This window comes from Mirounga leonina, unplaced genomic scaffold (assembly GCF_011800145.1).
Source record: "Mirounga leonina isolate KUSES-001 unplaced genomic scaffold, KU_Mleo_1.0 Mir_117, whole genome shotgun sequence".
NCBI lineage: Eukaryota > Metazoa > Chordata > Mammalia > Carnivora > Phocidae > Mirounga > Mirounga leonina.
The window spans coordinates 6,511,655-6,527,112 of NW_023270274.1; the positions used below are offsets into that span (position 1 = coordinate 6,511,655).

The window sequence follows — 15,458 nt, forward strand, 5'->3', positions numbered from 1 at the left end:
TCATGATAAAAATTTTTTTGCTTAATTCCGTGAGTTATTTTCTGGTCTCAGGTTTGCCCACAGTTCCCTTGGATGGTATGCTGTGGCAATGTCACCATTTCCTTTTTTTATATATTTTGGGTTCAGAGCATGCTTGGTTTCCATATTAACTGAGTGGATTTCAACGGCATCTGTGAAGGTGGCTGGCTAGCAGTTATCTTTTCTTCCCTCCACCTGCTTTTAGAATCATGTCTTACTCAGCAGAGAGAAACTGGGTATGTGAAGGTACCAATTAGTTCTAGGAAGTCATGTCATTTGAACTGATACTCCAGCACACACTGCTTGCTATCCTTCGATTTTAAAGCAAACCTGCTTTCAGAAATCTCCTGGTAAACATAGATTTGGGGAAGGTAAACTTTCTCCCTAACATAGGTCATCATTTCAGCGTTGATTTTCATTTCATATGTAAAACAGTACCATTGGTACTAATGTCCTTGTATCAAATGATCCATTTGACATCATATGACCTTTGAAATTAATAAAGGAAAATTTGATATTATGAAATTGAAGTGGGGTCAGTAATTTTAAAATCTTTTCCATCAAATTGAAGAGCAGGGTCAGGAAGCTCAGGAGCACATATTGCTGACACAATGCTCTGCGCATCCTAAAGGTTCATGCACGGAGCAGTCAGGGGCCTGTGCTCCCTGACTTTGTCCTGCCTCCCTTCTCAAGAGGTTGTTAACAAGCTGTTCAGTGGAGAGGCGGCCCGCTGACCGCCCGGTCTGAAGGAGAGCATGGGGAGAGGGAGGCCCGTGGAGACTGACAGCTACCTTGCAGTTGGAAGCGCTGTTTCACCTGGCACTGAATGAAAGCCACTCCTTTTTTGGAGGTCAGAATTGCGAGCTCACAGCATTTCTTGGCTCTGCCTGCTGGGGTCCAGTGCCCTCACTTCCCTGGGCCTTTACCCATTTGAACATTAACGGTGTGTCATGCCCTCTGGCCTTCCATACTGCTGGGATGGGAGCGGCCCAAAAGTCTGCTTTGTTACTGAGAGAAGCCAGATTGGTTGACCAGGTTCACACGTGAGGTAACAACAGCCCCCAGGCTCCGGACAGGAGGAGCCCACCGCCCCCAGTGTGGCATTCTCTGGGTACAGCTGGGCTAAGGCCCTCTCTCAGGGAAGTTCTTTCTCTCATTTGTCCATTCCTCCCGTTGAGGGGCATAAAAACAGGGAAAAATGTCAGAAGAGTAGATCTCCCTCCACCTGGAAACATGAAAACAGGCAGGAGGTTTTCCACATCCTCACCCCAAACTCTAAACACAATTTCCAGATAACATCTAAGGCCTCTCTCTGGCTCCGTGGACCCTGCACGGGTAGGTGCTACAGATCTGCAGGAATGTGGGACTCCCAAGTCCCCGTGCTCAGGTGCTTCCATGCAGTGAGGGGGAGGCATGCAGGGTTCCCCGCAAGGCAAGTGGGGTAAAGCCGGCGTCTTGACCAGGCAACTGCCCTGCTGATGTACACCTGTTGTCTCCTCACTCATTGTGCTCAGCACAGACTTCTTTCCCAGCCCTCAGCACTGGGCATCTCTTTCTGTCAACATCCCTCTCGTTAGACTGAGCTCTCTCCAAGCAGGGTCGGGTCTCATGCTCAGCGCCCAGCATGCCCAAGGACTCAGTGTGCGTTTGCGGACTGAGTAGGGGCTAGCATTTGCTTTGCTGAGTGATGTGGCACTTCAGACCCTCCTAGATCTGATCTGACCCTGTGTCTGCTCGGTGTCGCCCTCAAAGTCCTCTGGGAGTGTTGGGGGCTGCTTCCCACCAGGCTTCCTGCTTCCTTGGCTTCTGCCCACGAGGCCTGCTGGGACCCACATTTTCTTGACATGACCCTGCAGCCTCCATCTGCAAATGCTTTGCTTTTGTTGATGATTCTAAAGGAGTTCTTTGCAGGCTGAAATATTCGCTGGAACTTGGCAAAACTGTGAGGCGGCACATTTCTCTGCATTGGACGAGTGTGACGCATGGATATGGTGGCTCCCTGGACCAGCTGTCCCCTGGTAAACTAGCCAAGTCCAAGCAGAAGGGAGGCAGCTTTCTGATTCCCAGGGAATTCTCCTCCTCACGCCCCCTCCCATCTGCCTACCACAGACTCGGAGGCATGTGGGCCCCTCGCACACAGAGGGGTGCTGTGGCTTTTCTGTCACTTACCTTCTGAAAACGATGGTGCTTGGCGAGGGGACGGTGTCCACATTATAGTGAAAGATGGGTTGTGAGAGCATGGCTGGCTCTAAACAGGGGTCTGATCCCGAGGTTCAGTCCTGGATCTGTCACTGACGATCTGAGAAATCCATTGTAGGCGTTGACTCCTTGGTACGTCGGTGCTGTCAGCTGACATGGTTGACCATCAGCCTCATTCTTGGGGAAACGGCGGCGAGGCCCTGGGGTTTTGTCACCTGACAATGGCTTGAGACCACCATTCCAGGACTAGGGACCCAGGTGGGGTCGGTTAGTGCTTGGTGCTTCAGGCCATCTAGGATGCCTTGTTCACTTACCAAGGACGGTAAAATTAGGAAGGCTCATCACGAAGTTATAAGCTGACGCATGTCCCCTGTCCTTCGGCCTCCCTCACAATCCTATTTCACTGTGTCATGTTACTTGCCACCAGAAGGTTCGACCTCATCTAACTCAGATCCCTTTGGCCGCTCCTTCCAGTCTGCTGCCTCGGAAAGAGAAGAGGCTGCTCAAGCAGCAGCCTTACCTCCCAGAACCTCTGTGGTTACCCTGTGTCCACGTCACTCCTCGAGAGTAGAAGTAGCAGAGCCCCCCCTGCCCCCCCGCCCCCCATTGTGCCATTTTCAACACGGAAGTTAAAATACCTCCTCTCTCCAAAGCCCTGTGCTAGGTGCTCCCACTCAGTTTTGTTTCATTAAACATGGAAGAAGCTAATCTCGGTCAGGTGCTGGGCTGGATGCTGGGACATGATGATTAAACCCCTGCTTTTAAGTAGCTCCTGATCACTCAGAGTTTGTGCATCCATTCAGGAGATGCCAGTCACCATACCGTCAGGGTAGCTGGTCTAAGACAAGCCGTGACCTTTGTCTTCCTCTCTGCTGCATCGAGCATAGTGCCGAGGATTCAATAAGCATTAACTAAAATGTGTTCATTTAATTTTTGACAAATAAAAAGGCTGATTGTCGAGTGGGGACCTTACATTTGGAACAAATACATTTTTAGTGCTTCAGTTTATAGAATGCTTTCACCTAAATTGTCCCAATTTATTATTATTACAACCCAGCAAGGCAGGTGTCATCCCCATTTTACTGACGAAAAATCGAAACTCAGGGAAACTGACTTGTGTGTGGTCACAAAACCAGAAAATTGAACCGTGATTTAATCCCAAGTCTTGGCTTCCTGGCCCAGCACCCACTCCACTGTATCAGAGACACCTCCTTGCTGGCGTAAATAGATCTTATTAGATCCATTTCACTTGGAGCTTGAGCTTTTGGGGGCGTGGGTAAGGAGGAAAACTGACGTTGGACCAGGTTACTGCTTCTTCCTGTCCATCTAGGTACTCTATCCAGGGGACATTTTATGAGAACACTTCTCTGTAATAGACGTGCTGCTTCTTATCTCTGGTTTTATGGGTACCTTTGGGGTTTGAGTTTTATCCATCTTTATTAACGGCAAGCCACTTTATTGCTCTATTTCTTAGTGGCCATTAAATAAATCATCAGATGCATGAGTAGTGTGTAGCAGTGGAATGGATTAATAATTGAGTACCCTGAAATAGACTTCTGTTTTTGCAGCTTGCCAAGAATATTGGGAACGCAGGCTTTAATGAGATTATGGAGTGTTGCCTTCCAGCTGAAGACTCGGTCAAACCCAACCCGGGCAGTGACATGTAAGTATGAAACTGGCTGTTCTAGTTTTCTGAGCAAAGATTGGCCTTGTACCTGAGCCCCGAGAGACAGGAGAATAACAAGCTTGGGGTATCTCAGTGGTGCTTCTTTAGGGAATAAATCAGCCTGGGTGTTTTTGTGTAAGTCACCTTTTTGGGTATCCAAATAAAAATTTGGTGTGGCTGGTTTTCTTAGGAAGAAACCACAGGAAGGCAGCTTTGGCCGATGCTCGCTCTCTGGAAAGGAGGACACGAGTGTCGCCCTTGCTGGTGGCGTGTGGGTACCCCCTCGCTTCTGCCTCAGGGGACTTCTCTCTCCCCTTCTCTCCGCATAAATTCTCAGCCACTGGGAGGGTTAGTTGTCATAGATACATGACTACGTATCATTTTCTTTCCCAGGGTCCTTGCAAATGTGGAGTGTGTTTCCTTCAACAAGAGTTTTTTTGGTTTTGTTTTACTGTTGACACAAAACCTGACCGAGAAGCTTTTGTGCCTCATGGTGCATCCGCTGGCCTGATGAAGCAGAGCTTATAGGAGATTTTCCTGCCAGTCTTATCAAACAAAGCATAAATCACCCAGATCACACTGGTTGTTGAGAGGGAGAGGTGGATGGAAGGGCAGCAGGTCAGGGCAGCGGCTGGCCCGTCTGCTCCAGGCGGCTGGGGGCTGGCTGGTCACTGCTCTGTTGCGATGCAGAGTGGGGCAGATGGAAGGAAGGAAGGTGTCTGCAGGGCAGTGAGGACACAGCACCTGCATTCGAGTGGTGAGTCTGGATCCAAGTGTTCCAGCAGGAGAGGAGGAAATGAGGAAAATGTGATAAGAGAGAGTAGGAAAATTCATTTACAGAGACAGCACTGCCTTTGGAAGAAGCGTGGGAGGGAATTGATGGCAGAGGTCCTCCCGAAGGACATTGGGTGAGGACAGTGAGCTGTGCTTGAAGAGAGCTTTGACACATGGGAGGCCGTGTACAGGCCTGTGGCGGAAGCTGAGAGCTTCGGTGTTTGTAGCCCGTTTGTTGGGATGTGTCTTTGGCAAGCTGAGATTGTAGGATCTGTGTTCTTTTGCATTGAGGTGAGGTAACTCCATGTAGTAAGACAGCATAGACATCTAAGGGCATGAACCCAGCCCGTGGCCATCAGGTATCGGTATCTGAGATGAGCGTTTGGTTGGTGTTGGATTAGAGTTGATTCATGTTGGAGTTCTGTAGCAAATGTTCGTGCTGTAGCAGTTCTGTGAGATTGGACACCAGGCACGAGGCTGTTGTCCTCTCTGGGTGAAGACCTGAGTTCCAAATCTGTATTCTTACCCGGACCTGGAAATCCAGCCCTTCCTTGATGGTGGGACCTGGGCAGGCTTGCTAGCTTCTCAGAGCCCTCTTCTCTAACATAAGCAGGGGATCACACTCCACTGCTCACAGAGCCGTCGGGCCGGTCATCAATGGGATGGTGAGGTGACACATGCACTTTGGTGGTGTTGGCAACTCCGCTCGCCGTGGGTGTGGGTGGTAGAGGCAATGTGAATGCTACACACTGATCCCACAGACCCCGGAAACTTAGGGTCCTTGCAATTTAGGTTTCAACTAGAGAGTTACCCAGAGGTGAGCCAGCTTTTCCTAGGGTAGCTAAAAGATCCTGTTGAGTAAAGGAAACTCCATGGTCCGGTATGGCACATTTATTTAGTCTAATTAATACCTGCACTCAAAGAGAAGGTACCAGTCTCCTGAAATGCTGTAACGTTGATCAATTTTGAACAAAGCATATGATAAATAATTTCTTCCAAGTATCAGGGGTCCTTTATAAAAAGCAGAGAATTTGTTTATTCTGGGGTTAGATGATTCTAAAAAATGAGCACTATCTGCTTCGAATCCTTCAATATAAACATATTGTCTGCGTTTAGACACCCCCCCCAACCTTGGCACAAATGAAAAGGAAGTTTAGCCCTCCCCCCCCCCAAAATGAGGGTGGATGGCCAGTGTGATGGCAAAATGCCGCCCGCTTTCATACCTGCTCAGGTGAAATTAACTGCTGGGCTCTCTGCTCCCGTAGCATTTGGCTCAGTTTTAAAACCTTTCATCCCACTTTCTACCATACTGGAGTATCGATACCCATTTCTCTAATAAATTGCATCTTCCTTACTTTTGTATTTTCTGCCACAACATGTTGCTTGTGGTGGTTTAGTACATATTTAATGAATCAACGAGTCAAAGATGAAGTCCCAGCTCTGTGGCTACTTAAATAAGCTGATACTTTACTTGCACATGAGAAGGCATGTACTGTTGCTGGCTTTATCTCAGCAGAACACACCATCTGCAGATAAATCTGTTGAAAGGGAAGCTGAAGACCCTGTAGTGGCCTGTGAATCCCAGATTTTGGATTTGGGGGGGTATGCAGAGAGAGAAATAGGTGGAAGGGGGGAAGCAGGCAGATTAATGTCTGCTTACGGAGGCCCACTGCTCCTCCTGTGATTCAGGACCCTTACACAGGCCCATCCTTCAGAAGTACAAGAAACCTGTCCTAAACACGTGCCAAAAGCGTTGTCAGTTCACTGCTTTTCTCTAAAAAGCAAGAGGTGGGGAGGGGATGGCGCCGGCAGAGTGAACTTCCCCCACAAAGCCGTGGAGCGTGGTGGTGCCTAAAGCAGGTCTGGTTTGGGGCTTGTGTAGGAATGACCTTCAGGGGACGCAGAGCCCATAATACATTAAAAAACAAGTAAAGGGGCCAATATCTCTCTAGCTCCTTCCAAGGGAGGCAGGGGAGGTCACCTTGGTGATTGTCCCACAAGGATTATTGAAACTCCCTAAAACTTGAAAGCTGTCTAGTCCAACCACCCATCATAGGAGACCCATAGAATTTGAATCGTTGTCAGGTAGAGCACACCGTCAAGCCCAGAAGGTCACTGAGCAGCTCTCTGTGCGCCACACTGTGCTAGGAGGCCCCCTCAGGGAACCTGCCCGCTGCGTGAGGAAACAGAATCTTATGTCCCTCCGTAGACTTCAGTTTACTTCTCTGTAAGGGTTTGTGAGGCGACGCACATACATTGGTTAGCACAGTTCACGCAGTCTGCACTTTACAAGCACCCAGGCCGTGGATGTCTTAGGTCAGGTCGTCAGCAGTGAGGAGTGAAGCCCCTGCTACCCTCTCGGACAGAGCCTGGAGTTGGCCTGCTCGCTCCCGGCCCTGGGGCACTGCAGCCCGGGCCCTGGGGTGCTGACCGGAGGGGCTCGGTGACTGGTGGCGACAGCAGAGGCGGTTGGCACAGCCCTGGCAGCAGGATGGGAGGGAGCAGTGCCTGAGCTGAGAAGAGCAGACCAGGTTCCACTTGGCACTACGAGCCCCTTGGTTCCATGCTGGTGTTTCTAGAATGCTGTTTCTAGAATGTGCTCTCTCATGTAACCTGCAGCAGCCCTGTGAGCAGGTGGGGTCTCCGGAGGGGCTTGCCCACGGTGCCCTCGACAGGCAGAGCGGGTCTGAGCAGCCATCTGACCTTGAGCCCGGGCGCTCCGAGCCGACCACCAGGCCCTGGCTGTTCCTTCAGCCTCCCCTGCCCAGCTTTTTGAAATTGCAGGGCACTTCACTTTCCGGAAAGAGTAGTTTCCAGAAGGGAGCCAAGGGCATTGATCCTGTGGTGCTATTCTCCCTGTGTCTCTCTACGTCTGTTGGCTAAAGTTAAGTTTTTGTATTGTCGGTGGAATTTTGTTTTCTCTGACATGCTTTTTTTTCACAGCTTTATTGAAATATAATTCACATACCATACAGTTCACCCATTTAAATGTAAATTCAGTATTGTTCAGCATGTTCACAGAGTGTGCATCCATCACCACAATTTTATTTTACTTTAAAGATTTTGTCTATTTGAGAGAGAGAGCGAGAGAGCACAAGCCGGGGGTGGGGGGGCAGAGGCAGAGGCAGAGGGAGAAGCAGACTCCCCGCTGAGCAGGGAGCCCGATGCGGGACTCCATCCCAGGACCCCGAGATCATGACCCTAGCTGAGGGCAGACACTTAACCGACTGAGCCACCCAGGCGCCCCATCACTACAATTTTAGAACATTTTCATCCCCCCAAAACAAAACCCCGCACCTATTAACTGGCACTGCCCCCCCCTCCCCCAGGCCCTGCTAATCTACCTTATGTCTCCACAGATTGGCCTCTTCTGGGCATCCTGTTTATGCAGGATCATAGCGTGTGTGGCCTCGTGTGGCTTCTTTGACTTCGAGTAATGTTTTCAGGGCTCATCCATGCTGCAGCCTGTGTCGGTACTTTGTTCCCTTGTCTGGCTGTGTGGAGAGACCACATTTTGTTTGTCCATTCATCAGCTGATGGGTTTCTGGGTTGCTTCCTGACACTTCTCACCTGGTGGCCACAGGGAACTTAGCATTATTCACTGTGCCTCTCAAAAATCCTGTCCACGTCTTTTATTCCGCGGTAACTTGTTAAGGCCATTGGAGTAAAATATGGAGAGTCCTCCTGACACAGGAACTACTGTTTTTCTTGCTCTCTATCTTTGAAGTTCATCAGCAAGTTCTAGGGTCCTAAAAGGACCTACCGCGTGTCCTGCAAATGTCAGTTCACCTACTTGTCACAGTTCCACGAGGGTGTGGGGTACATACTTGCACAGATAAGACTTGGGGCCTCCAGGGATAGGATGCTTGTCCCAGATACACCGTCAGTGTGGTGGGGGCGGGATTTGAACCCATGCTGCCTTTGGCTTCTCAGAGTTGCCACCACTCCGTGCTCTGTCGGGAGGTAGAGTCTGCGAACACTGTGCCACAGGAAGGCCAGAAAATGGAGCGCAGAGACTGCCAGTTTGTTCTGGTTCATCAGACATATGGTGCATGCTTTTCCTGCCAGGCGCGGTGCCCATGACTGAGGAGATAGCATCTTCACCTTTGCGGAGGGCCTCCCAGTCTGCCTGACCTGGCCAGCTACCGTTAGCCCCTGAGTAAGGCCCAGGCACCCTGCCCCGGGCCTTGAGGCCTCTTGGGTTGGAAACTGGAAGATGTCAGTGCTTCTTAAAAGGGCTCTGGGTGTCACTGGACGTAGACGCTGCATGGTCACACAGCGGCCCCCTTCCTACACCCCAGCGCTTCCCACAAGGAGGGTGTGGGCAGGACTTTTAAAAATTGTTCCAGAATGAAGGTTCGATATGTTTGAATAGAGGCCCTTAATCGTTTACAAGGCAATTATGCTTGATTTCAGGAATGCCAGAAAGGACTACATTACTGCCAAGTACATCGAGAGGAAATATGCAAGGAAAAGGCATGCGGATAATGCAGCAAAACTTCACAGCCTTTGTGAGGCTGTCAAAACAAGAGATATTTTTGGATTACTCCAAGCGTATGCTGACGGTGTGGATCTTACAGAAAAAATCCCACTGGCCAACGGACATGTAAGGGTGTGGTCTGCTCCTTTTAAAGAAAGAAAAGAAAGTGGGGGGGTGGGGAAGTGGCAAGGCAGTATCATCAGAAATGCTGAAAAAGTAGTATAGATCTCTGAAAGAAGATAGCATTGAGTTCTGGGGAAGAAATTGGTGCTTTATTCTTAAGCCAAAAATAGAATGCCAGCCCTGGAAGGAAAGGCCAGTCCCTGGGGGGAGGGAGCATCTTCTCAGGAACCCGAGCAACCTGAGAGAGGTCCTGTCTCTGGTGAGCAGGGATCCAAACTTTCAGTAGCAGCTGCTGGGGCCGCCCTGGGAAGGAGAGCCCCTCAGCTGCTCCCTCCCCTGTGCCCTCCTCCCTGAGGAAAGGGGAGAAGAGAGACATCGCCCAGTTTTCTGGGAGAACCTTGTTGAGAGGGTGAGGTCTAAAGGTGGGGTGGGATCTTCCTGTCAGGATCGAGTCCACAGGAAACCGGTTACCAGTGTCAAGGGTTGGCATATATCCTAATACTCTTCCATGGGTGACCTCGTGACACACACAACACATTCCCTTGAAACCTTACTGTCATGATGAAGGCGCAGGGTGCTGGCTGTTAACCCTTAGCAGCCCGAGCACACATTATATGGAGCCTGATATTCCGTGTTTAAGAGAGAGAAAAGTCAAGCCCAGGTGGCCCAGGGCAGAGCATGCTCAGCTCAGAGCTGTGCCGCGGCCAGAGGACAGGGGGGTGGCCCTGGCTGGCTGGACAGGTGGAGTGGGGCACCTCCCTCTTCGCCTCATGTTCCCTGTTGCATGGATATTTCCTTTGCCTCCAGCTCTCTTGCCCACCCACCTGCCCGAGACAACCGCCATCTGGTCTGTCCTCCCCCACCTGCCAGAACTCACGTTCAGAAAAGGCAGTGGTGTCCGGTGTCCCCTAGTATAAACTGAAGGCAGTCTGGGCATTAGCACTGATGGCCCTATCCGTAAGTATAGAATGGAAACCGTGAACACCGGTATCAGAGACTGCATACAAGAGGCCTGGGGAATCCTCCTGGTGTCTTTGAACAAAAGGGCCCCCCCTTACATATTGTTGGTGCAGGGATAGGGACCTAGAGATTGGGGGACTCTGAGATGAAACCCCTGAATTTCTTATTACTTCCTGTGGAGGAAGGAAGACCAGTCTCCAAATTGCAGGTTGCCAAGGGCAGAGTTTCCCCAGGAGACTGAAGGGGCCATATATCTTAGAGATTAATGTTTTGAAAGAAAGAATAAAAGGCTTTCAGAAGAGAGAGACACGATTTCACTCACATTGGACACAAAACTGAATGCTCCTCTTGGAATTCTGCAATGTTTCTGTTTGGTCTTCAGGAGCCAGATGAAACTGCCCTCCATCTTGCAGTCAGATCGGTGGACCGGACTTCTCTCCACATTGTAGACTTTTTAGTTCAGAACAGGTAGGTGTTCTAAAATTAGGGGAGCGTTTTGTTTTGTTCCTTGGTGTTTCCAAGGAAGGATCAGGTTCCGGCCTCATTATGTGGCCAAGGTGCTGGGATTTTCCCAGGCCTGAACACGAACCGTGGGACCGGAAAAAACCGCCAGGAGTGGGGTATTCCAGCATAGTCCCAAAAAAGCCCTAGAGTGTGAGGACAGAGACCCTTCTTGGTATCTGCAAGACCCATCTTCTAGAGTCTGGGACTCCGGAGATACCAGGTCAATACATCTGAATTCTGGGCCCTGGAGGGCAGACTGTCTGTGAATCCCACCACCCTGTGTGCACAGACCCGTCCCCACGCTTGTCCCTCAAGTGTCTCACTAGACCCAGGCAGGTGCCCTGAGCAGTGGGGAGAGTAAAAGGGACACATAAAAGATCCGTACTTGGGCCACCCGCCTAAGCTGAGATTGTAAACTGCATCACTGGGTTGTGGGCATTTTGTTTGGTTTGAAAAGTTGTTTCTGTTTTTTAATTAGAAGTTTCCTTTAAAGAATGTGTGTCCACGGTCCTGTTGTTTGGTGCATCGCCCGCCTGGGGCAGCAGGCCAACCATGAAGACCCGTCACAGTGTACCTTGACTCCCTGATCATGTGTGTGGAGGGGGAGGTGCTGGTCAAAAGCCCCTGAAATTGCCCCAAACGGAGTGGAAAATTCCACCGTGCAAAAGCAAGGTCATATTTTGCCTTTCGGCCTTCCCCTGCTGTTCCTGGGGGGGCAAGAAATGGCCAGAGGTAGAGCAGCTGGGGGCAGGTCAGCAGTTTGCGGGACTCTGTGGAAGCCGCGCTCTGTTGGAGCCGGAATGCCCACCCAGCGCCTCGCGCGTCACGGTGGCTCCGTGGACAGTGGATGAGACAGCTCGGGGACGCCAGTCCTCCTCAGCGTAGTCTCTTGGAGCGTGAGAAGGGAAATCCTGATTTCTTCTAGCGTGGAAGGAGGGCAGCAGGAAGAGGGGAGAGATCAGAAGATGAGGCTCGTTTGCACCCTGAAAGTGTAGCAGGTTCTGTCTCGATGAGAGCTGCCCCCCATCCGTCCTTCCAGGGCCCACAGAGCCCCCTCCCTGTCCCTCCTGCTCAGGACAGCCGTGTTTCAGGGCTGCCTCCGCCGGTGGGCTGGGTGGCTTTGTCGGAGGAGTGCAGCAGTCCGGTCTTGTTTTGCGCTAGAAGGACTTTCGAAATCTCACGATCGCCGCTTTGGCTGTTTTCGGGGCAGCCCGGGGCCCGCAGACGCAGAGGCGTTTGCACATTCTGGGCTTTGGAAAGGTGGCTCTTTTCGCTTCCTGTCAACAGTGTCAACAATATGAGGAGAAAAGGCTCCCCCGTCCTTCTGTGGGACAGGATGGCAAGTCACACCGGCTTCCTGAGGCCCACACCCTTCAGCCTCCGGGCGCTGATGGAGAAGCGGGAGGGATGCCGTGCTTCGTGGTTCAGGGCGGCCCTGGAGGAGGCAGCCAGCACCCCCCACCCCCACAGCAGCCGCACAGGCACCTCGCTCTGGCCTTCCCTGCTGCTGTCGCCGGGTCCTGCCGGCCTCAGCCCGAGCGCCTCAGCCGCCCCGTCCCGGCAGCGCCCAATGCCCCGCGCGCTGGTTCCTGGCCTGCCCTGCTCACGGGCCCAGGCCCCGGCCCGTGACTCACCCGTCTCTCCCTCCCTCTGCCCCTGTTGTTGGTCAGCGGGAACCTGGACAAACAGACGGGGAAGGGCAGCACCGCCTTGCACTACTGCTGCCTGACGGACAACGCCGAGTGCCTCAAGCTCCTCCTGCGCGGGAAGGCCTCCATCGAGACCGGTGAGGCCCCGGGCCCGGCTGTGCGCAGGCCCCGCGCTGCTGCGGGGAAGGGTCCAGGTGCTGGGCTCCTGTCGGCCAAGGGGACCCAAGTCCTGCCCTCGGGAGGCGGGGGGCCTCTCCTCCCGTGTCTGTCAGCGGTTTCCCGCCATCCGGGACGTAGGCCTTGCGTCACGGGCAGGCGCCGTATGGTTGTGAGAGGCAGAGCGCAGGCCCTGCAGATGCCGCTCGTGCTGAGGTGACCTTGAACAAGGCTTGGGGCATCTTGCCCCCCTCCTCAGAACCCCCAGCCAGGATCAGGCTTAACCCCTTCCCGGCTCTGGGTGGAAGGTTTACGGGGCGGTGGGGAGTCAGCGAGTCTCCTCCTCGGGGGACCCTGAGCTCCTGGGCCTTCATCCCTCCCTCTACCGGGGGACCCTGATGCACTGGCAGCTGCCTGAGGGCAGGCAGCCGTGATGGCGTTGTGAGGAAGTGTTTTTGAAGAACCATTGAACAGAGAGCAGAGAACAGAAAGGAGGCACACACCTGCTTGAGCCAAGTTTCTTTCTTTCTTTCTTTCTTTTTAATTGATAACCAAACCTTGTTGATGGAGGCTTATTTGGAAGAAAATACAGAATTTCAGATTTACAGACTGCTGAGAAGGAGGTTGGTTAGCGCAGTCTTTAAAATCTCGCCGACCACACGCTGCTGCAGTTCTGTAGGACTGGAAGACCAGTCAGCCTCCCTGCTCCACGCTGTGCATCTCATTAGTCATGCTCAGTGTCACTTGGTGCTGCCTCCCTGTATCTTCTTTTAACTGCCTCTTGATGTCAGACCTTTGCTTGTTTTTGCCGTAACGCCTCCTTGTGTTGCCCTGCCTTTTAGCCAACGAGTCCGGAGAGACGCCACTGGACATCGCCAAACGCCTCAGGCACGAGCACTGCGAGGAGCTGGTGAGTCTCCCTCCGGCGCGGACGGAGTGAAGTCGCCCTGCCTGGGCCGGGGAGGGGCCCTGCCCTCTGGGAGGAGGGTCTTCCCACATTTGGACCCTAGAGCGGACAACCAGGAGGAAGTGTACTCGGGGAGTCTTTTGAGAGGAGGGGACCAGCCCCCTCGTAGTGACGCTTGGAACACAAGTCGGAATTTGCTGGTTGGACACGTGGCGTCACCTGGGGCAAGTGGAGCAGAGATCGGGCCGCCGCAGCTCTGGCCCTTCTCTCGAGTCTGTGAGCCGCTAGCTCTTCCCCTTATAGCAGCATCCACAGCGGGTGTGCGTACTCTGTTCCCCAGCCCCAAGTCATTTGGATTGTTCTGCACCGTCTTTTCCTGTCCTGTTCTAGAAGAGGCAGTGTGGCCAGCAGACAGAGCCCACAGGGTCAGGCAGCGTAGGGGCTCCCACCGTGACCTGGGGAAGTCACGCCAATGCCAGCTCTCCCACTGTCTGCTTATTCGTAAGGTGGAGTCCGTTACACCAGTTCACAAGGTTGTTGCAAGAATTAGCATTGCACTGGGCGACACTCAGTGAGTGCTCAATAAATAGAACTACTACTAAATGCTATGCAAGTGTGAGATGAGTAAGAGGTGCTGTTCTCAGTACTTCATATCCACTAATTTAATCTGGATAGCTACCTTATGACATGGTTGCTTCTGCTACCCCTATTTTACAGATGAGGAAACAGGCACAGAAGGGTTAAGGGACTTGCCCAAAGTCACACAGCTACACTCTGGCTGTGGAGGAAATTAAGGGCTAATGTGCTAGGACACCCACTGAATCTAATGAATTCGCTTCTCTCCTGTGGATCTAACATGGAATTGGGTATTTACCTTCCTTGAAAGAATTGCGAAAACACTCATTCACATCCTTTTTCTGTGGGCCATAATCTCTCGTGTGGGCCAAGACTGGTTGGGTTAACAGTTAGTGGACACGTGCATTGTCCTCTGTTGAGTTTGCTCCTGTGTGTGCCTGTCAGCACCTGCAGGCCAACCATTAGCCTTTAGATCTCGAATAGCCCTCGCCTGCACACAGCACTTTACAGGTTACAGAGCACTAAATGGGAGTTTCGAGGTTTGAGTTTCAAGGTCCTCGGTGAGGTAGGGAGGGGGGTTTCAGTCGGCTGGCCTCAACCCAGAGGGACTCTGCCTCCCCTCTTCCCCCCTCCCACCACTGCCCGTGGGTGCCCGCCTCACAGCCCTTCCTCTTCTCAGCTGACCCAGGCCTTATGTGGGAGGTTTAACTCTCACGTCCACGTCGAGTACGAGTGGCGACTGCTCCACGAAGACCTGGATGAGAGCGATGACGATGTGGACGAGAAATTGCAGGTCAGTGCCAGGCTGCAGGACGCCCGGAGTGTTGTGATGCGCTTCGCTCCGACACTGTGGAGCCTAGGGTATAATCAGGGCAGAAAGTGGTTTTGTACAAAAAGCAGAGTTAACTCTGGGCTTCCATTGATCTCAGTAGCTGTTTGGTTTTGCCCTTCCCGCAAGCGCCGCTGGTCTCCCAGCTCCTGCGCATGTTGATTTAAAGGGACGTTAACTTGTGTGCTCATCATCAGCTCCTCAGATGAAAAGATATGGGGGGGCCTCTGTTTCCAGTGGGATTTTGAGGAAGCCCTCGCACCGTGGATGTGGGAAAGAGCCAGGGGTCCCCAGTATCACAGGGCATGTTCACCTAGTTGATCTTTAAAACCTTAACTAGAATTAAATGACCGTTAGAGCTCTGGGTCCAGCTTTTTCCTTTATCAGATGGGATCATGGAAGCTTCAGGAGAGGTTGATCAGTTGACTCAGCCACAGTGAAGCCAGTGTTTAGACCAGCTTGAGGCCAGACGGAGGGCGCTGGCCTCCGAGTCCAGCTCCCTGCTCATGACACTCTGTCTTGCACAGTTGGGGGCCCCCCCCGGCAGGTTACTACCTTCACGCGGGTCTCAGAGCAGAGTCAGACTCCAGCAGACTGACTCCAGAGCCCACACTCCT

General features: G+C 52.2%; 1 protein-coding gene across 1 annotated transcript in view; it reads left to right on the forward strand.

Annotated features, from left to right (window-relative positions):
- LOC118007274 (arf-GAP with SH3 domain, ANK repeat and PH domain-containing protein 2-like) overlaps window positions 1–15,458 on the forward strand; it is a 119,253-nt gene that overhangs the window by 90,115 nt on the left and 13,680 nt on the right. The window contains 6 exon segments of the mRNA XM_035000258.1: window positions 3,786–3,880; window positions 9,074–9,263; window positions 10,603–10,688; window positions 12,395–12,510; window positions 13,372–13,439; window positions 14,692–14,805. Coding sequence (XP_034856149.1) covers window positions 3,786–3,880; window positions 9,074–9,263; window positions 10,603–10,688; window positions 12,395–12,510; window positions 13,372–13,439; window positions 14,692–14,805 — 669 coding nt within the window.